Source organism: Aethina tumida, chromosome 4 (assembly GCF_024364675.1).
Source record: "Aethina tumida isolate Nest 87 chromosome 4, icAetTumi1.1, whole genome shotgun sequence".
Classification (NCBI taxonomy): domain Eukaryota; kingdom Metazoa; phylum Arthropoda; class Insecta; order Coleoptera; family Nitidulidae; genus Aethina; species Aethina tumida.
The window spans coordinates 8,135,352-8,153,945 of record NC_065438.1 but is presented as its reverse complement, the minus strand read 5'-3'; the positions used below and the strand labels follow the sequence as shown (position 1 = coordinate 8,153,945).

Here is an 18,594-nt window from a genome sequence, read left to right as displayed (position 1 = left end):
AGTACAATTTGAAATGTATTAAAAAATATTATTAAGTAAGTATATATATGAATAAACCAATAAATAAACCATTTATCAATGAAAATTATTAGAAATCATTAGATATAATTAAAAATAATTGAAAATTTAATAAATAATATTGAATAAAAAATGTTGAATAAAATTATAGCAACAAGGACCAAATCAGAAGAAATGGATAAAACAAATAATATAAAATAAAATAAAGGATTTAAATAAATAAAATTAATTATTTACCAAATCAAAAGAATATTAAAAATTAATTAAATTAAAAGTACAATTTGAAATTTATTAAAAAATATTATTAATATTATAAACCAGTAAATAAACTAGTACAAACTAAGTACAATTTGAAATTTATTAAAAAATATTATTAAATAAGTATATATGTGAACAAACCAATAAATAACCCATTTATCAATGAAAATTATTAGAAATAATTAAAAATAATTTAAGATTTAATAAATAATATTGAATAAAAAATGTTGAATGAAATTATAGCAACAACGACCAAATCAGAAGAAATTAATAAAACAAATAAAATAAAATAAAATAAAGGATTTAAATAAATAAAATTAATTATTTACCAAATCACAAGAATATAAAAAATTAATTAAATTAAAAGTACAATTTGTAATTTATTAAAAAATATTATTAATATTATAAACCAGTAAATAAACTAGTACAAACTAAGTACAATTTGAAATTTATTAAAAAATATTATTAAATAAGTATATATGTGAACAAACCAATAAATAAACCATTTATCAATGAAAATTATTAGAAATCATTAAAAATAATTGAAAATTTAATAAATAATATTGAATAAAAGATGTTGAATGAAATTATGGCGACAACGACCAAATCAAAAGAAATGAATAAAACAAATAATATAAAATAAAATAAAGGATTTAAATAAATAAAATTAATTATTTACCAAATCATAAGAATATTAAAAATTAATTAAATTAAAAGTACAATTGTAATTTATTAAAAAATATTATTATTATTATAAACCAGTAAATAAACTATTTATCAATGAAAATTATTAGAAATAATTAAAAATAATTGAAAATTTAATAAATAATATTGAATAAAAAATGTTTGTTTAATATTAATTCAAGTCATATCGAATATTAATCAAAATCATCGCATGTAAATCCGGGTTCGGTTCACCTGAAATATGCTTAAATGGGGTGTCGTCTTGTTTCGTTTATTTTGCAGAAGATAGTGGGGAGGGGCCATCATATAAATATAAAATCTAGAAATGCACGTCTCATCACAACATTACCGATCAAAGTCACTAGATAACATCTATCATGGCCAGTGTTAACATTCTGTGTCTGTTCGCGTTGCTCGCATGTGCCACTGCCTACCCGTACAATGGTAAGTTAACAAATTAACACCATCAATCACCCATCAATTATTGAAATGCCTTTTGTAGTTTACAGGAGGTCTGCGCCTCAAAAGGCGGTCATGTTCGGAGGATACTATGGCCATCCCTTGTCGAGACGCTCATACGTTCCTCCAACAATGACCATGTTCGCAGCTGGTGGTAGTGGTGACGCCGTTGCCACAAACTCCTTCATCGGAGGCCAATACGGCGCACCCACCCAGGACGAATACGCTTCTGCTGCACAGGAAGATTATCCTATCCAAGCCAACCAACAGGACGATTCTTTCGCTGTTCCTGAACAAACACCCAGTAAGACAACAAAAACTATTAAAAGAACTATAGACTAACTGAATAATTTCCAGTCGAGACTCCTCAGGAACAATCTGCCGACGAACAACAAATCCCAGTAACTCAACAACCACTCCAACCATTCCAACCCCAAGAGCCAGTAGCCGAAGAAGAACCAGCAGCCGAAGACGAAGAGGAAGCCATCGCACCCACCACCGTCAAACCCAAGAAGACTGTAAGACGCAAACAAAAACCAAAAACCGTAATCGTTCAAGAAGACGAAGAAGACGATGATGACGAACAAGTCGCATGGCCCTTCGGAGGACGCGGCTACAACGCCTTCTTCCCAATTTCCTTCGGTCTGACCCGTTCGGGTGGAAGACAAAGTCTGGATGAAGATGGCAGTTACCCAGCCGGGTCCGCCACTGCGATCGCCAACTCTTTCAGCACCGGTAATAAATCTGATTACGGCCATTTTCTAATCGTATCTTCGTTCTAAATGTAACAACTGTACAGTATATTGTTAGCATGTATATATATGGTTATGGATTATGGGTTCGATTTTCTGCTTCATCTTGTTATGGTATGTTTTCTTCTGTTTCTATTCAGGTAAGGGAGGTGTTGCATCCAGTCACGCCACTGCTTTCGGAGATCCGGCTCTTAGCCAGTACTTTTTGAGGAAGAACTTGAAGAAAAACAAAAACTTAGTTAATCGCCATGAATAGACCTATTAAATTAAATGTTTATATTTATTAATAAGAAAATAAAATCTCTACTATAAATAACAGTTTATTTTACACCCGACAATGAAAAAATTAATTATGGAAGTTCCAGTTCATTTGTACAGTATGTAAAATAGTTTTAAAATGTATATAAAAGATGGTTGTGGATTTGGTTTCAAATTAATAATTATAAATGGTATAAATTATGTTTTTGTTAAGGTAAAGGAGGTTCTTCATCCAGTCATGCCACAGCTTTTGGTGATCCAAGACTTCCATATAGGTCATATTATTCCAGAAGAAACCGCAAACATTAGAAGTATTCAATAAATTAAACAAAATTGTTAATATTAATTAAAATATAAATGGTTTATTTTAGAATGTTGCTTTTTTCAATAAATATTCTCCATAAAAACTTAGACACCAACATATATAAAAAATTTAGTAATCCAAAGTAATTTAATTTAATATAAGTAATTTTAAATATAATAATTATATAATAAAATATTATTATTAAAAATGTTACATCTTAAGTTACCTATGTCCCAAGAAATACATAATGAAAATAAATTGTGTAAAACAAAAAATATTTTAAGTACATAAACATTGATTTTACACAATTATCAGTAATAAATAATAATAAATTAAATTACAGTAAGAACGACAGAATGAGAAAAAATTATTAAATGAAATAATATAAATAAAAATAATGGATTCTTTGTCTAAATAACTTGTGCCACTGACTTCCCATTCAATGATAAGTTAAACAAATTAACATCATCAATAATCAATTATTAAATTGTATTTTTTAGTTTACAGGATATCTTTGCCTCGAAAGATGGTCATGTTAGGTGGTTACTATGGCCATCCGTTGTCAAGACACTCATACGTTCCTCCAACAATGACCATGTTTATAGTTGAAGGTAGTGGAGACACCGTCGCCACTAACTCCTTCATCGGAGGACAAGATGGTGCACCCAATCAGGACACATACTCTTCTGTCACACAGGAAGATTATCCCATCCAAGCCAACCAACAAGATGATTCCTTCACTGTTTCTAAACAAATACCTTGTAAGATAATAAACTCCATCTAAAGTACAATGAACTAATTGAACAATTTCCAGTTGAGACTCCTCAGGAGCAACCTGCCGACCAACAACAAATCCCAGTAACTCAACAACCGCTCCAACCATTACAACACCAAGAACCGGTACCCGAAGAAGAAGTGGAAGCGGTCGTACCCACCACCGTCAAACCCAAGAAGATTGTAAGACGCAAACAAAAACCAAACACTTTAATCGTTCAAGAAGACGAAATCGCATGGCCCTTCGGAGGACGCGGCTACAACGTCTTCTTCCCAATTTCTTTGGGTCCGATCCCTTCGGGTGGAAGACAAAGTCTGGATGAAGATGACAGTTACCCTGCCGGGTCCGCCACTGCGATCGCCAACTCTTTCAGCACCGGTAATAAATCTGGTTACGACCATTTTCACATCTTGTTATGGTATGATTTCTCCTGTTTCTATTCAGGTAAGGAAGGTGTTGCATCCAGTCGTGCCACCGCTTTCGGAGATCGGACTCCTAGCCAGCACTTTTTGGGGAAGAACTTGAGGAAAAATAAAATCTTAGTTAATCGCCATAAATAGATCTATTAAATTAAATGTTTATATTAATTAATAAGAAAATAAAATCTCTACTATAAACAACCATTTATTTAACATCCGACAGTGAAAAATTTAATCATGACCCAGTTCATTTGTACAGTATGTAAAATAGTTTTCAAATGTATATTAATACTTGATTGTGAATTTGGTTTCTTATTAATAATTATAATTGGTATAAATTGTGAATTTGTTAAGGTAATGGAGGTGCTTCATCTCGTTATTCACAGCTTTTGGTGATCCAATTATTCCAGAAGAAACAACAAACATTAGAAGCATTCAATAAATAAAATATTTGTTAATATTTAAATAAACATATATAAATAGGTATATGATTTATACAGTAATTGTATAGTAAAATATTTTTATTAAACATTTCACACCTTTAGTTATAGTTTATGTTTAAAGAAATAAATTATAAAAATATATTGTACAATATAAAACCATATTTTATGTACTATCGGTTACAGAATTGCATTACCACTTTCAATTCAGTATCGCTTGGCGCACTACTCACTTCCCCCACCACGAATACGATTTGACCGTCTCGCGTCGCGCCGAGCACACCAAGCAAATTGATCCCCTCCACAAATATCGGTCGTGAGCAACGACGAACACTGCAAGCGAAAATGAACCTTGAGGTGGTAATGCAATTCTGGAGCCGATAGTACGTGTACATAGAATTAGTTATTATTCATATTTACCAAGGTTTAAAATATAAATGGATATAAATTAAAATGTAGTAAGATCGACATAATCAAAATAAATTAATAAAAGAAATATTATAAAACAAAAATAACGAATTTAAATAAATAATTATTTAATTTTATAATTATTTTATAATGGTAATAATAATAATAAATTAAATTACAAGGACAATTCGAATTTTAATAATAAATATTATCGGGTATGAATAAAATAAATCGACTATTTGAAAATTATCAGAAATAATTAATCATAGACAGAATAAAAAATGTATGTAAATTTAAGTCGTCTCGAACATTCATTATAATAATTGCATACAAATTTGAATTCCTGAAATGTGCTTAAATGGGGTGTCATCTTGTTTCGTTTATTTTGTAAAAGATAGTGGGGACGGGCCATCGTTTATATATAAAAATCTAGAAATGCATGTCTCATCACAACATTACTGATCAAAGTCTCTAGATAACACCTATCATGGTCAGTGTTAACATTTTGTGTTTATTAGCGTTGCTCGTATGTGCCACTGCTTTTCCATACAATGGTAAGTTAACAAATTAACACCATCCATCACTCACCAATCATTAAAATCTCTTTTGTAGTTTACAGGAGGTCTCTGCCTCAAAAAACGATCGGAGGTTACTATGGTCATCCTTTGTCGAGACGCTCATACGATCCCCCAACAATGACCATGTTTGCAGCTGAAGGTAATGGTGACGCCGTTGCTACAAACTCCTTCATTGGTGGCCAATACGGAGCACCCACCCAGGATGAATACGCTTCTGCTGCACAGGAAGATTATCCCATCCAAGCCAACCAACAGGACAGTTCCTTCGCTGTTCCTGAACAAACACCCAGTAAGACAACAAAAACCATTAAATGTACAATAATCTAATGGAACAATTTCCAGTCGAGACTCCTCAGGAGCAACCTATCGACGAACAACAACTCCCAGTAGCTCAACAACCTTTCCAACCATTCCAACCCCAAGAACCAGTAACCGAAGAAGCACCAACAGCCGAAGATGAAGAGGAAGCAATCGCACCCTCCACCGTCAAACCCAAGAAGACCGTAAGACGCAAACAAAAGCCAAAAACTGTAATCGTTCAAGAAGACGATGATGATGATCAGATTGCATGGCCCTTCGGAGGACGCGGCTACAACGCTTTCTTCCCAATTTCTTTCGGTCTGACCCGTTCGGGTGGAAGACAAAATCAGGATGAAGATGGCAGTTACCTAGGCGGGTCCGCCACTGCGATTGCCAACTCTTTCAGCACCGGTAATAATTCTAATTACAGCCATTTTTTAATCGTGTCTTCGTTCTAAACGTAACAACTGTACACTATATTATTAGCATGTATATATAAATATATGATTATGGATTATGAGTTCAATTTTCTGCTTTATTTTGTTATTTTATGATTTATTCTGTTTCTATTCAGGTAAGGGAGGTGTTGCATCCAGTCACGCCACCGCTTTCGGAGATCCGGCTTCTAGCCAGCACTTTTTGAGGAAGAACTTGAAGACAAACAAAAACTTAGTTAATCGCCATGAATAGACCTATTAAATTAAATGTTTATATTTATTAATAAGAAAATAAAATCTTTATTATAAACAGCAGTATATTTTACACCCGACCCGATAAAAATTTAATTATGGAAGAGTTTATTTTATAGTATATTAAATAGTTTTAAAATGTACATACGTGTAAATACATGGTTGTGTATTTGGTTTAAAATTAATAATTATAAATGGTATAATTTTTGTTTTAGTTAGGGTAAATGAAGTTCTTCATTCAGTTATGCCACCGCTTTTGGTAATCCAAGACTTCTATATAGATCATATAATTCCAGAAGAAACAGCAAAAATTAAAAGTACTCAATAAATTAAACAATTGTTAATATTTATAAAAATATAAATAAAATAGTTCATTGTAGAATTTTGCTTTTATTTTTTCAATAAATATTCTCTATAAAAAATTAGAACATCAAGATATAATAAAAAATATAGTAATTCAAATTAATTAAATTTAATAGGAGTAATTTTGAATATACTAATTATATAAGAAAATATTTTGATTCAAAATATTACACATATTAAAATGTATATATCCAAAAAAATACAAAAAAAAAATAAATTATATAATATTAAACAATATTTTAAGTACATAAAATATACTATTACTGATTTTTACAAAATTGTCAGAAATAAATAAAAATAAACGAAATTATAGCAAGAACGTCAGAATTAGAATAAATAAATAAATAAAAGAAATAATTAGAAACAAAATAATAGATTTCAAGAAATAATATGAATTATTTACCAAATTATAAGAAAAATAAAAATAAATTAAATTAAAAGGGCAATTCGAAATTTAATAAAAAATAATATTAGATATGAATAAAGTAAATCAACTATTTCTTACTCAATATAATCAGAAATAACTAACTATAGTCAAAATAATTCAATTCATTAAAATAAATATAACTGAATAAAAAATATATGTTAATACAAGTCACTTCGAATCTTAATTAAAATAATCACACGTAATTCCGGGTTCGGTTCACCTGAAATATGCTTTAACGGGGTGTCGTTTTGTTTCGTTCATTTTGCATAAAATAGTGGGGAGGGGCCATTATATAAATATAAAATCAAGAAGTGCATGTCTCATCACAACATTACCGATCAAAGTCACTAGATAACATCTATCATGGCCAGTGTTAACATTCTGTGTCTGTTCGCGTTGCTCGCATGTGTTACTGCCTACCCATACAATGGTAAGTTAACAAATTAACACAATCAATCACCCATCAATCATTAAAATTCCTTGTATAGTACACAGAAGGTCAGTGCCTCAAAAGACGGTCATGTTCGGAGGATACTATGGCCATCCCTTGTCGAGACGCTCATACGTTCCTCCAACAATGGCCATGTTCGCAGCAGGTGGTGGTGGTGACGCAGTTGTCACAAACTCCTTCATCGGAGATCAATACGGCGCACCCACCCAGGATGAACAGGCTTCTGCCGCACAGGAAGATTATCCCATCCAAGCTAACCAACAGGACGATTCATTTGCTGTTCCTGAACAAACACCCAGTAAGACAACAAATACCATTAACTGTACAATAGTTTAATTGAACAATTTCTAGTCGAGACTCCTCAGGAGCAACCTGCCGACGAACAAGAAATTCCAGTAACTCAACAACCATTCCAACCCCAAGAACCAGTAACCGAAGAAGAACCAGCAGCCGAAGATGAAGAGGAAGCGATCGTACCCACCACCGTCAAACCCAAGACTCTAAGACGCAAACAAAAGCCAAAAACTGTAATCGTCCAAGATGAAGAAGACGATGATGATGATCAGATCGCATGGCCCTTCGGAGGACGCGGCTACAACGCCTTCTTCCCAATTTCTTTCGGTGTGATCCGTTCCGGTGGAAGACAAAGTCAGGATGAAGATGGCAGTTACCCAGCCGGGTCCGCCACAGCGATCGCCAACGCTTTCAGCACCGGTAATAAATCTGATTACGGCCATTTTCTATTCGTATCTTCGTTCTAAACGTAACAACTGTACAGTATATTGTTAGCATGTATATATATAGTTATGGATTAAGGGTTCGATTTTCTGCTTCATCTTGTTATGGTATGTTTTCTTCTGTTTCCATTCAGGTAAGGGAGGTGTTGCTTCCAGTCACGCCACAGCTTTCGGAGACCCGGCTGCTAGCCAGTACTTTTTGAGGAAGAACTTGAAGAAAAACAAAAACTTAGATAATCGCCATTAATAGACCTATTTAATTGAATGTATATATTTATTAATAAGAAAATAAAATCTCTACTATAAACACCAGTTTATTTTACACCCAACAGTGAAAAATTTAAATATGGAAGATCCATTTTATTTGTGTAGTATGTAAAGTGTATATAAATACATGGCTGTGGATTTTGTTTCAAATTAATAATTATGAATGTTATAAACTGTGTTTTTGTTAAGGTAAAGGAGTTGCTTCATCCTTTCATGCCACAGCTTTTAGTGAACCAAGACTAATATTATTCCAAATGAAACAGCAAAAAATTGAAATAATCAATAAATTAAGCAATTGTTTTTATTTATTAAAATATAAATAAAATAGTTTATTTTACAACAACATTGCTTTTAATCCCTATAAAGAATTATCACATTAAGATATATAAAAATTACATAATTTGGTGATAGAAAAGTGGAATTTAGGTGTTTAATTTGCATTAAAATTTCAATTCTCAATACTTTTCTGTAATTTTTTTTATTATTTTATTTCATTCATTGTAACTTACAATAAAATTATTTACTAAATTCTTTACTAATAAATATTCATAATTAACTTGTGTATAAATTATAATCTGGTTTAAATCAAAGCTGTCACGATTGTTATTTTATTACTTCAACATAACATAATTTTCAATTAATTTAATTAATGATTTTCGTTAATAAATATCTAAATGATTTTATGAGTATATATAATGTGTACCTATAAAAGATTAATTAAAATCATTAATATTGTACAATAATTAGCTCTCAATATATTCCTATTTATGGTAATACAACATTTGCGTTTGTGTTTCTTTATATAATATTTAAATTATCTATAGCCGAAAGGCTGAACCGATTTAAAATGTCGTTGTTGCATTTCTTTTAAAATATTAAAGAACCTGTTGAGTCCGAGCACACATATGGGTTACGCAATTAGTGAAAGTTGAAGAAAATTGATCCCATTTGATACCTATACATATACCAAATGAGAATGATTAGTTTCAAACCGACGTCCAATCTATAACAAACCAGTTCGCTGCGGACTAACCGGTAAAATGAACAGTAAACTATTTTTATTTGTTGTTTTGTGTAGTTTATTTGTTTTGCATATTGCTTGTGGTGCTAAATTGGAAACACAAAAGGAAGTACAACCTACAAAACCGTCACAATGTAAGTTAACAAAGAAAACGCCTTATACTGTGTTAGTTAATCAATGCTAAGATAGTAATTTAATTAAAAATTGTTTTTTGTAGCTGTCTTTGGACCTGCTTTCGATGAAATCGTCGTGGAATCGTCTTTAAATGTGCGAAGAAAGAACAGACAAAGGCAGACAAATAGCACAAGTGCAGCTCAAATAAAATCAACATAAAATGTTTAGTTTAGTTCAGTGTGATTAGTTTTTTATGTAATAAAATTATGATGCATGTTTTTATGTATTAAAATTATAATTTTATTTTAGTTTTGTTGCAATTGAGTTTTAATTAAATATTATTTTATCAATTAAATGCTTACATGGTCTATTTCATAGTGTGAAATCTTTTTATTTAAAAACAATGTGTCATAGTATTTTAACATTGATTGAAAATGATTTTATATTGAGAATATAGGTTGCAATTTAATGAGATATTTTTATTGCATAAACATTTATTAAAGAAAAAAACAAAGGAGAGGTCTTAAAAACTTTAATTAAATCACACAAATATACAAATAAATAAATTACAAATTGTACAAAATTAATCTATTTAAAACTAGATCACTATAGTTCAGTGTGCACAGTTTTGTGGGCCATGATATCAGGTGCATGCAAATAAACGCCCTCCATAGTTTGCCAATGTACAGAACCAGATGAAGATGAAACACCCACAACTTCCATCTGACCATTGATGGGCCTTCCGAAAGTTCTACCAGAGGTTGACAAGTACATACTGGTGTCCACATGTTTCAACATAACACTGTCATCTCTTAACCAACTGTCGCCTGTAAAAATTGGGAGGTGATATCAAATTTCACAACAGTTATGGTGTTACTTTTACCTGAGCAAATAACAGTCCAGTGATCACCAGTGTCACCCTCTCCATTATCCCCATAACAACTAATCTCTTGGTTACCACTCAAGGGACTGGAGAAATGATGCGAGTGCAAATTCTTTTTGGTTTCGATATGTTCCAGCCTCACAACACTGCCACACTTTATAGGTTCACCTCTAGTGCATGATTTACCAGTGGGCCCCTTTACAATCCAGTGGCTATTTATGTCTTCCTGTATTTCCGTAGCCGTTACAGATTGTTGTCCGCTTCCGGTACCATATTTCACGTCGTGAGAATGCAGTCGGACTCTATAGTCTGTGTTCAGCAGTTTTACAACGGAGCCACACGTCACATATTTCTGTTTCGCACCTTGAACGTACACACCATTTTTTTGATGACTTAGCTCAATTAATAAGAATAAAGTTGTAGTAACTTATATTATTAGTAAATTCGGCATTTTATATCAGGAATTTAAATCGAACACTTGGACCAATCAGAAAGCGACACAAGTGTATGCGATTGTAATTGGAATAAATGAATGAAATCACTGGAATTGGCTTATGGAAATTTCTACATACCTTCAATGAATAAAACTGATTGTAATAAGGCAAGGAAAACTGCCAAACAATACGTATTTTCAGGGAAAATCATATTGTTTACTTGGACGAGTCGTCTGACGTTTTATCACCTACTAAAAATTGGTGGAGCAGGTTTGCCAACACTCGATGTTGTGACGTCATCAAGAGCTTTAAGTGATCAAATTAGTGCTATTTAAAGTCACTCCTCCTCTAAACTGGTTTCCACTTGTTAACATGAAGGTGTTGAAGAAGTATTTTACCAGGAATAAATAAATTTAAAACATAGGAATATGAAAATATACATTTTTAAAGTTGGCTATACTTAGTATGTTAAAAATGGCGTCATTTTAAATGGTTGTGGGAAAACTTTAGGTAAGCTTTTAATTTCATTAGATTAAAAAATGTCACATTTTTATCAGTACATTTTGAAAATGGCGAAATATTCATTATTTAAATGAATAAATTAACAACTGTGAATTTTTTTCTTGGCTATGTATTTTTTATATTCACACAATAGCTAACTGCTTATATTTCCTTTTAAGTTGTTTTTCTTTAATTCCAGGACTCTTGTGAAGTGAATTAATCATTCTAGAATGGATAAACCTGGGAAAGACAATAAATCAACAGAAAAAGGTAATTACATAAAAAATGGATTCCAAAAAAAAAGTCACAAAAACTTCTTACTTACATTTCATAACTTATATAGAAAGTAAAGATGTTTAATTTTAAATTAATGCTTCTCTGTTATACAAAGTGTTTCTAAAATAAGTAGTCTAAATTTGGGAGCAGGTAATAATGAAGAAACTCTTCCCATTAAATTTAAATTTCAGAAATTATTTTTTCCTTATATTTTTATTATCTTTAGTCCAATTGTATTTAAATTTGATATGTGTTATCCTCAAGAGAAATATCATACTTTACTATCTTAATGTTAATTAGGAAACAGACACCTTTAATTAATTGCAATCGAAATATTTTATTTAAAATAGTTATACTGTATTATTTCTCCAGATTAAAAAATAAAATTACATAAAGAACAGTTGGGACAGTTGTTTATTAAATTAATAATAAAAAAGTAAATATTTTTTTATTATTTAAGTATTAAAAGTAATCAAATGTATCTTATCTTTTGAACTTTTTATTATATGAAAGTTACTTTGGCTTTCTTCAAATATATAAACTGAAATATTTTAAAAATTACTGTATGAATCAAAAATAATCAACAATACCTTTTTTCTTCTAAATTCCACATGCTTGGCTATGTATTTTTTGTGTTCACACAATAGATAGCAGCTTATATTTCTTGTAAGTTGCTTTTCTTTAATTCCAAGACTCATGTGAAGTGAATTAGTCATTCTAGAATGAATAAACCTTGGAAAGACAATAAAACAACAGGAAAAGGTAATTACATAAAAAGTGGATTCCAAAAAAAGTCACAAAAACTTCTTACTTACATTTCATAACTTATGTAGAAAGTAGAGATGTTTAGTTTTAAATGAATGTTTCTAAAATAAGTAGTCTAAATTTGGGAGCAGGTAATAATGAAGAATCTCTTCTCATTAAATTTAAATTTCAGAAATTATTTTTTCCTTTTATTTTTATTATCTTTAGTCCAATTGTATTTAAATTTGATATGTTATCCTTCAGACAAATATCATACTTTATTATCTTAATGTCAATTAGGAAACAGACACCTCTTATTAATTGTAATCGAAATATTTTATTTAAAATAGTTCTACTATATTATTCCTCCCAGGCAGATTAAGAAATAAAATTACATAAAGGACAGTTTGGACAGTTATTTATTAAATTAATAAAAAATAGTAAATATTTTTTGTTATTAAATATTAAAAGTAATTAAATATATCTTCTGAATTTTTTATTATATAAAAGTTACTATGGCTTCCTTCAATTATATAAACTGAAATATCTTAACATGAATAAAAAATAATCAACAATAGCTGTTTTCTTCTAAATTATGCAGCTTAATAATTTAAAAAAATACCCAATAACTCAGAAAATAGGGGTAGAAAAAGAGGAGACTGGTTTTAGAAACACCATGTATAATTTTCCTAATTAAATAATGGGATTAATTAATTATTATGAATGTTTTCAGGTAGGTCCAGAACGAGACCTGTTGACTGGGCAACTGGCAACGCAAAGTAAGTTTTTGAACAACTATTTCTAGTATTTTCTTCTATAATGACAACAATTTAATATTGATTTTATGAAACCGACGGAAACAATATAATTTACGTATTATATTAATAAAGTTTATTGATTTAATACACATATTTAATTGTCCAGCAATTATTTCTCGTGAGTTTTCGCGTGTATCTTCAAGTGAGCGTTCCTCTTGAAGCTTTTCCCGCATTTGCCGCACAAGTAGGGCCGTAAGTTCGCGTGTATGTTCGTGTGCTCCTTGAAATTCTTCGGGTCGGCGAACGCCCTGCCGCACACGGTGCACAGGTAGGGCTTTTCGCCCGTGTGTCTCCGCACGTGGATGTTAAGAAAATATTGCGACTTGAAACTCTTCTTGCACACACCACACTCGTGCGGTCTGATTCCCGTGTGGGTTTGCATGTGTTTCGCCACCGCCGTGGATTGGGCGAACTTTTTGCCGCACACTTTACACGGGAAGGGTCTTTCGCCCGTGTGCACCCTTTGGTGGGACGTCAGGCGTCCGCTCGACACGAAACTACAATAAAAATAAAGTTAGTCTTTGGTGATTTTCGTGTACTAACAATCATACCTCATAGGGCAATATTTGCAAGAATAAGGCTTCTCGCCCACGTGTCGCCTTAAATGAATTGTAAGAATCGACGACTGTTTGAACGATTTGCCACAAATTGAACACAAGTATGTTCTTACGGAATTTTTTGTTTTCTGAGGGAAATTGTGATGTTTTCTCATGTGACTTGACAAACTTCCGGATTGAGTGAAGGACACGTCACAGAGGATGCAATGGAATGGTTTATCTCCTGTATGAATTGACATGTGCCGTTTCACATCTGCTGCTCTAAAAATTCAGTACATTCATATGTTGCATATTTAAGGAGCGTTGATTCAAAACCAGATATCTTCACATAGTAGTTTTGATAGCATCACATTAAAAAAGTTTCCACCTTAAACAAGCCACACTGTATTTAAACTGACTAGAATATCTGAGGATAGGAAGTAGTTAGAATCCATGCATTATGTGTATTTTATGTTAAAAGACTGATTTGAATGAACACACTTTATTTGTACTTTTAAATCTTATTACCTGGTGAATTTTTTTAAACAAACTTTGCAAGTCAAATTGGGATCATCAGAATGTGTTTTCATATGTCTTTGTGCATAGTATTTGTTAGGAAACTCTTTGCCACATTGATCACAATTAAATTTTAGTTCATTGGAATTTTTACAATCCACATTTTCGTTGTCCCGATTTTCTATCGCGTCTTTTTCATTTTCGGAGTTTGGAGTTTTTACATTTTCTTCTATTGAAGGGTCAATTTTAATCACAGACAAATTATAACAGCTTGTTTCGTAGAGCTTTTGAAGTTTCTGATGAGTTTCATTGCACTGTTCCCGAAATAAGTAACATTGTGTTAGTTTTTCTAAGCATATTGCACATATGTTTTTTGAAAATAAATCAGTTTCTGACACCTAGAACGTTTTTCATTAAAATACCATTCAGCCCTTAAAAATTATTTGTACCTGTAAATCAGAGGACTTCATTAAAAGTGTTGAGAGACTTTCTTGTTTGTTCCCGATGCATATAATACTGAAAAGTGAGGTCATTTCGTTTCCCGTATCCATACATGTCCTACAAGTATTTGTTTCTGCTAAAAATATTTGTGTATTATTCATTTTATGACAGCAAACGTCAAACCTGACGTTTAAATTCAAGTAGATTAAATGTGTCAGAACTCGTAGGTCAAATATACCACTGTCTGCTGTCTCGCTTTAACACATTGAGAGTTTATAAGTCTGTATCACTTTATTGTTTGATGTGAGCTTTTTACCGGTAGTTGTAATGGATGAAAAGGCGTCTGTTTATGTTGATTTGTTCTTGTAATTTTCGTCAATAACTCAATAAATAATAAGTGTACTTGCGCCGTTTCCACCCAAGACAAAAGTGTGACGAAGACGACGTTAAGGTAAGGTAAAATAGGCAAGTTGGTGCGTTAAATAAATCCGGTCGTACGTGGTTAAGGCTTATAAAATTTTTCTTTTAAAGCTTCTTGGCTTATCTAAGGTGATAGAAAATAGTCTCATTTGTCATACTATTAACACTTGTTTCTCCCTTAAGATGCAGTCGCAACTAGAAGCAGCCTTATTAGGTCATACTTCTAGTCTAGTCGCAAATCATGTCGAGGAAGACGAAAATAATTCGATTGTTCAAGAAGAAGACACTGAAGAGGTCGAAGATTTTATTGACGAGGTCTTTGCGTTACTGTTTTAACATTTATTTCTTAGTTGCATGTTGCACGTGTCGCATTTTCTTTTGTAATTTATACACGAACCCCCCCAACATGCTTTCTTGACTTCCTTAACACGTTCTCTCGCCACTAACTCAACACTCATCTGCTTTTTCGTTTTGTTGAGTTATGCTTCCACGTTTTCTCTTGCATGTTGTCTTAGTGGTGGATAAAAACAGTACATATTAAAATGATTACCAGCCTCAGAAATGTGTTAATTTATCTAATAGGATTTTTTTGATGAAACTGTGCTGTTTAAAGTCCCCACTAGAAAACAGACAACTACAATTATAAATATGTATTATAGGAAGCAGAAGGTGAAATCCCAAGTAAGCAAGTCAAACAAAATGCGGGCAATTCGAACAGAACTGTTACCCTGCAGATGCTTTTGTCTGGTGGGATTTTAGATCCAGGACCTGGTTTTATGACCATTGAATACCTGGTTTGTACCATACAAATTATGCAGTTTTTACTGGAAGAATTCTAATTTTTCTGTTAATACTACAATATTTTGTACATGTCTCCAAAGAAAAAATGTTTTACATACAATCCAATATGTATTATTACGAGAAACCAACATTTTCATATATAGGAATTAATTGCTAATTAATATTTTACTATATTACGTTTCGTTCTTCCAGTCTAACTCGTAGCACTTAAATTCAAACTTCCCCTGTGCCTCGTGCAATTGACAAATCTCTATCGTGGAGATTTCTAGGGTCAGAGATTCGTGGGCGACCTCCTGGAAGATGGTAAGATCCGCAGCCAAGAGACTGACATAGTTTTTGCGTCCCCTAGTGCCTGGGCGATCGCCTGCAAACGTTTCATCAACCCTGACAAAAAGTCCGGATGCGGTTGGGCCTCCGTAAAGTACCGCGGACGTAAATTAGACGCGTACAAGAACATCTGGTACAAAAAGAAGAAGGAGGAAGAGAAATTGGAACGTGAAGGTCTTAATTTGGAGCAACTGTTGCAGAGAAACATGGCGAACACCCTTATGTACCAGAGGATTATTGTTAAACACAATACGATTGCCAATAGAACTCTCACACAGTACGTTAGTTAATACAATAATTAAACCACATTAATCCTGGTAATTGACTTGTAGTGATGCCAATACGATGATAGAATGTGTGCCGTTTTCAAATTTAGGCAAAATTCAACCCTTTTTGGTTTCGTTGCACACTAATGCAGCTTTGCTGATGGATTTTCATTGCCACTTAACCAAAGCTGAAGTCTCTGGTTACTTGGCGGGACATTGGGACGTAAATGCCCACAGTAAGTACCTAGAAACTACATAAATTTAATTTCTGACGACCACTTATCTTCAGATTTGCAAATAACTCACGCGTTTCCGTTGAAAAATGTTAAAACGGACAGAGAAAATGCGCCTCAAGTGGAAGCCGAAATAGCGAAAGAAATAGACAGAGAAAAGTTAACATTGGTAGGTTGGTATCATTCTCATCCGTTTGCAGCAGCCGCTCCAACGTTACGAGATGTGGATGCACAACTCGACTATCAGATTAAAATGAAAGGAACGTCTGATAACAGTTACACACCGTGCATTGGTATTATAATTTGTAAGTTATCCCACGTTGTTTAAAGTAGCATTTGTTTATAATCATAAAAATTGTGTTGTAGCACCGTATAATTACGAAAACAACTCTTTAGAATCCAGCATAATCGCCTATTGGGTAATTCCCCCACCGGAAACGAAACCCAACGAGTACGGAAGACCTATGTTAATGTCTTATAGTGTAATTCAAGACACGGTTCTCAATGAACAAATAAAAGACGAAATGAAACGTTGCGTGGAATACTATCAAAAAGATCCCGATTACATAAACTTCACAGACAGATACATAAGCACCACATTATATATAGACAAATTAAAAAGCACTCTCTTGTCTAAGTTTCCCAGAGATGAACGTGAAAGTGTCTTTTGGAGATTTATACGCGAGTTACTAGGCTGTTGTTTGGAAGAGAAAGAGTCACTTCTTTCAATTCCCAGTGTCAGCAAAGCCAGTCAACTTTTGCCACCAGTTAGTTTAGGTTCTAACTTTGGTTCGATGCTCCCCGGTGATATTTCCTCTCTGTTGTTCAATTCTGGTAAATTTCCCAGCGCCAGCAGTTTATTAGGTTTGCCCGATCCGATGGCTCACAGTACTTTGGCAGCCAACAACATGTTCCTTTCAACAAATCTTTTTAAAATGCAGGAGCTGTTGAAGCCTTTATCCGCCAGCAGCCCCATTCCGAAATCTAAAGAACATAAATCACAGGCTTCACCTTTAAAAATACCAACAGATATAAAGTCTATGAAGTCTGATTTTTCCATGGATCTGATGAATTTAAAGAATAAGATGGAGTTTTCCGCCCCCGACTTGAATCTGTCCAAAAATCAGAAGAGCTACGTCGATTATTCGATTCCCAGCACAAAAGCCAGCAAAGAGACGCCGAACGACTACAGCATTCCCAGCACAGACACTTCAAAACAAGATTTCTCAGTACCCGATTTGAGCATGAAGAGTACAGCTTCAGATTATTCTATAAATCTCAGTAACAAACCTACAGATTTCAGTGAAAAACCTGCTAAAATACCCAAACTTGATTACTCTTCGTTGGATCTGAGCATTTCTAAAGACTTAAATGCTTTAAGGGAATTATCTGCGTCTGCCAAAGACTTATCCGAGAGGGAACCTAGTCCTCCGAAAGAAATTGACTTAAGTAAAACATCCGAGGATGTTACAGAGAATGTTGCTGCTCCTACTGATTTGAGCGTCCCATCGGAAACATCAGCGATGGAAACAAGCAGTGACGATGCGCCTCTTAACCTTGCCAGTTAAAATTTATACTAGTTGGCTGTTTTCCATGACTTTTTTTTATAGTGTGATAATTTAAATTAAGTTATCTTTTTTATATGCTATAATAAATTATTTATGAATTATGTGGTG

General features: G+C 32.7%; 6 protein-coding genes and 2 long non-coding RNA genes across 10 annotated transcripts; 6 read left to right on the top strand and 2 right to left on the bottom strand.

Annotated features, from left to right (window-relative positions):
- Window positions 1-1,271: 1,271 nt before the first annotated feature.
- Window positions 1,272-2,743, top strand: LOC109602383 (uncharacterized). Of its 2 annotated transcripts, none has more exons than XM_020018747.2 (4): window positions 1,272-1,404; window positions 1,463-1,723; window positions 1,777-2,154; window positions 2,644-2,743. In XM_020018747.2, exons 1-4 carry the CDS (start codon window positions 1,338-1,340, stop codon window positions 2,736-2,738), a joined length of 801 nt encoding a protein of 266 aa, XP_019874306.1. In that variant the 5' UTR covers window positions 1,272-1,337; the 3' UTR covers window positions 2,739-2,743. The 2 variants fall into 2 exon arrangements, with proteins under 2 accessions (XP_019874306.1, XP_019874304.1); XM_020018745.2 differs by lacking the exon at window positions 2,644-2,743 and adding an exon at window positions 2,312-2,487.
- A 2,270-nt stretch (window positions 2,744-5,013) lies between these two features.
- LOC109607779 (uncharacterized) lies at window positions 5,014-6,468 on the top strand. The gene is made up of 4 exons (XM_020024248.2): window positions 5,014-5,329; window positions 5,388-5,642; window positions 5,696-6,064; window positions 6,228-6,468. The coding sequence occupies exons 1-4, from the start codon at window positions 5,263-5,265 to the stop codon at window positions 6,341-6,343; spliced, it is 807 nt and encodes a 268-aa protein (XP_019879807.2). The 5' UTR covers window positions 5,014-5,262; the 3' UTR covers window positions 6,344-6,468.
- Window positions 6,469-7,388: 920 nt separating this feature from the next.
- On the top strand, window positions 7,389-8,567 carry LOC109602381 (uncharacterized). The gene is made up of 4 exons (XM_049966367.1): window positions 7,389-7,562; window positions 7,621-7,881; window positions 7,935-8,297; window positions 8,455-8,567. The coding sequence occupies exons 1-4, from the start codon at window positions 7,496-7,498 to the stop codon at window positions 8,565-8,567; spliced, it is 804 nt and encodes a 267-aa protein (XP_049822324.1). The 5' UTR covers window positions 7,389-7,495.
- Window positions 8,568-9,378: 811 nt separating this feature from the next.
- On the top strand, window positions 9,379-10,038 carry LOC126265350 (uncharacterized). Its single transcript, XR_007547852.1, has 2 exons — window positions 9,379-9,742; window positions 9,826-10,038. It is a non-coding gene; the product is annotated as an uncharacterized LOC126265350 (long non-coding RNA).
- A 201-nt stretch (window positions 10,039-10,239) lies between these two features.
- LOC109602387 (stromal cell-derived factor 2) lies at window positions 10,240-11,316 on the bottom strand. Its single transcript, XM_020018750.2, has 3 exons — window positions 11,178-11,316; window positions 10,606-10,968; window positions 10,240-10,549 (listed from the first exon to the last, which is right to left on the bottom strand). Exons 1-3 carry the CDS (start codon window positions 11,248-11,250, stop codon window positions 10,329-10,331), a joined length of 657 nt encoding a protein of 218 aa, XP_019874309.1. The 5' UTR covers window positions 11,251-11,316; the 3' UTR covers window positions 10,240-10,328.
- Window positions 11,317-11,440: 124 nt separating this feature from the next.
- Window positions 11,441-13,463, top strand: LOC126265379 (uncharacterized). Its single transcript, XR_007547877.1, has 3 exons — window positions 11,441-11,549; window positions 11,740-11,810; window positions 13,294-13,463. It is a non-coding gene; the product is annotated as an uncharacterized LOC126265379 (long non-coding RNA).
- On the bottom strand, window positions 13,424-15,047 carry LOC109602385 (zinc finger protein OZF). Its single transcript, XM_020018749.2, has 4 exons — window positions 14,880-15,047; window positions 14,443-14,828; window positions 13,930-14,196; window positions 13,424-13,875 (listed from the first exon to the last, which is right to left on the bottom strand). Exons 1-4 carry the CDS (start codon window positions 15,030-15,032, stop codon window positions 13,488-13,490), a joined length of 1,194 nt encoding a protein of 397 aa, XP_019874308.2. The 5' UTR covers window positions 15,033-15,047; the 3' UTR covers window positions 13,424-13,487.
- A 161-nt stretch (window positions 15,048-15,208) lies between these two features.
- LOC109602382 (MPN domain-containing protein CG4751) lies at window positions 15,209-18,587 on the top strand. Of its 2 annotated transcripts, XM_049966631.1 has the most exons (7): window positions 15,405-15,420; window positions 15,475-15,606; window positions 15,951-16,085; window positions 16,362-16,696; window positions 16,752-16,921; window positions 16,975-17,223; window positions 17,285-18,587. In XM_049966631.1, the coding sequence occupies exons 2-7, from the start codon at window positions 15,475-15,477 to the stop codon at window positions 18,484-18,486; spliced, it is 2,223 nt and encodes a 740-aa protein (XP_049822588.1). In that variant the 5' UTR covers window positions 15,405-15,420; the 3' UTR covers window positions 18,487-18,587. The 2 variants fall into 2 exon arrangements, with proteins under 2 accessions (XP_049822589.1, XP_049822588.1); XM_049966632.1 differs by lacking the exons at window positions 15,405-15,420; window positions 15,475-15,606 and adding an exon at window positions 15,209-15,322.
- The last annotated feature ends 7 nt before the right edge of the window (window positions 18,588-18,594 follow it).

Coding starts and splice junctions, on each gene's coding strand:
- LOC109602383 (XM_020018745.2), top strand. CDS start 1,338: ATGGCCAGTGTTAACATTCTGTGTCTGTTCGCGTTGCTCGCATGTGCC. Junction 1,405..1,462: donor CACTGCCTACCCGTACAATG/GTAAGTTAACAA, acceptor TGCCTTTTGTAG/TTTACAGGAGGTCTGCGCCT. Junction 1,724..1,776: donor TGTTCCTGAACAAACACCCA/GTAAGACAACAA, acceptor AATAATTTCCAG/TCGAGACTCCTCAGGAACAA.
- LOC109602382 (XM_049966631.1), top strand. CDS start 15,475: ATGCAGTCGCAACTAGAAGCAGCCTTATTAGGTCATACTTCTAGTCTA. Junction 15,607..15,950: donor TCGAAGATTTTATTGACGAG/GTCTTTGCGTTA, acceptor TATGTATTATAG/GAAGCAGAAGGTGAAATCCC. Junction 16,697..16,751: donor GCCAATAGAACTCTCACACA/GTACGTTAGTTA, acceptor ATTGACTTGTAG/TGATGCCAATACGATGATAG.
- LOC109602381 (XM_049966367.1), top strand. CDS start 7,496: ATGGCCAGTGTTAACATTCTGTGTCTGTTCGCGTTGCTCGCATGTGTT. Junction 7,563..7,620: donor TACTGCCTACCCATACAATG/GTAAGTTAACAA, acceptor TTCCTTGTATAG/TACACAGAAGGTCAGTGCCT. Junction 8,298..8,454: donor CGCCAACGCTTTCAGCACCG/GTAATAAATCTG, acceptor GTTTCCATTCAG/GTAAGGGAGGTGTTGCTTCC.
- LOC109607779 (XM_020024248.2), top strand. CDS start 5,263: ATGGTCAGTGTTAACATTTTGTGTTTATTAGCGTTGCTCGTATGTGCC. Junction 5,643..5,695: donor TGTTCCTGAACAAACACCCA/GTAAGACAACAA, acceptor AACAATTTCCAG/TCGAGACTCCTCAGGAGCAA. Junction 6,065..6,227: donor TGCCAACTCTTTCAGCACCG/GTAATAATTCTA, acceptor GTTTCTATTCAG/GTAAGGGAGGTGTTGCATCC.
- LOC109602387 (XM_020018750.2), bottom strand. CDS start 11,250: ATGATTTTCCCTGAAAATACGTATTGTTTGGCAGTTTTCCTTGCCTTA. Junction 10,969..11,177: donor ATCAGTTTTATTCATTGAAG/GTATGTAGAAAT, acceptor TGTACGTTCAAG/GTGCGAAACAGAAATATGTG. Junction 10,550..10,605: donor CTGGACTGTTATTTGCTCAG/GTAAAAGTAACA, acceptor CAATTTTTACAG/GCGACAGTTGGTTAAGAGAT.
- LOC109602385 (XM_020018749.2), bottom strand. CDS start 15,032: ATGAATAATACACAAATATTTTTAGCAGAAACAAATACTTGTAGGACA. Junction 14,829..14,879: donor TGAAGTCCTCTGATTTACAG/GTACAAATAATT, acceptor AAAACGTTCTAG/GTGTCAGAAACTGATTTATT. Junction 14,197..14,442: donor TGTTTAAAAAAATTCACCAG/GTAATAAGATTT, acceptor CTGAATTTTTAG/AGCAGCAGATGTGAAACGGC.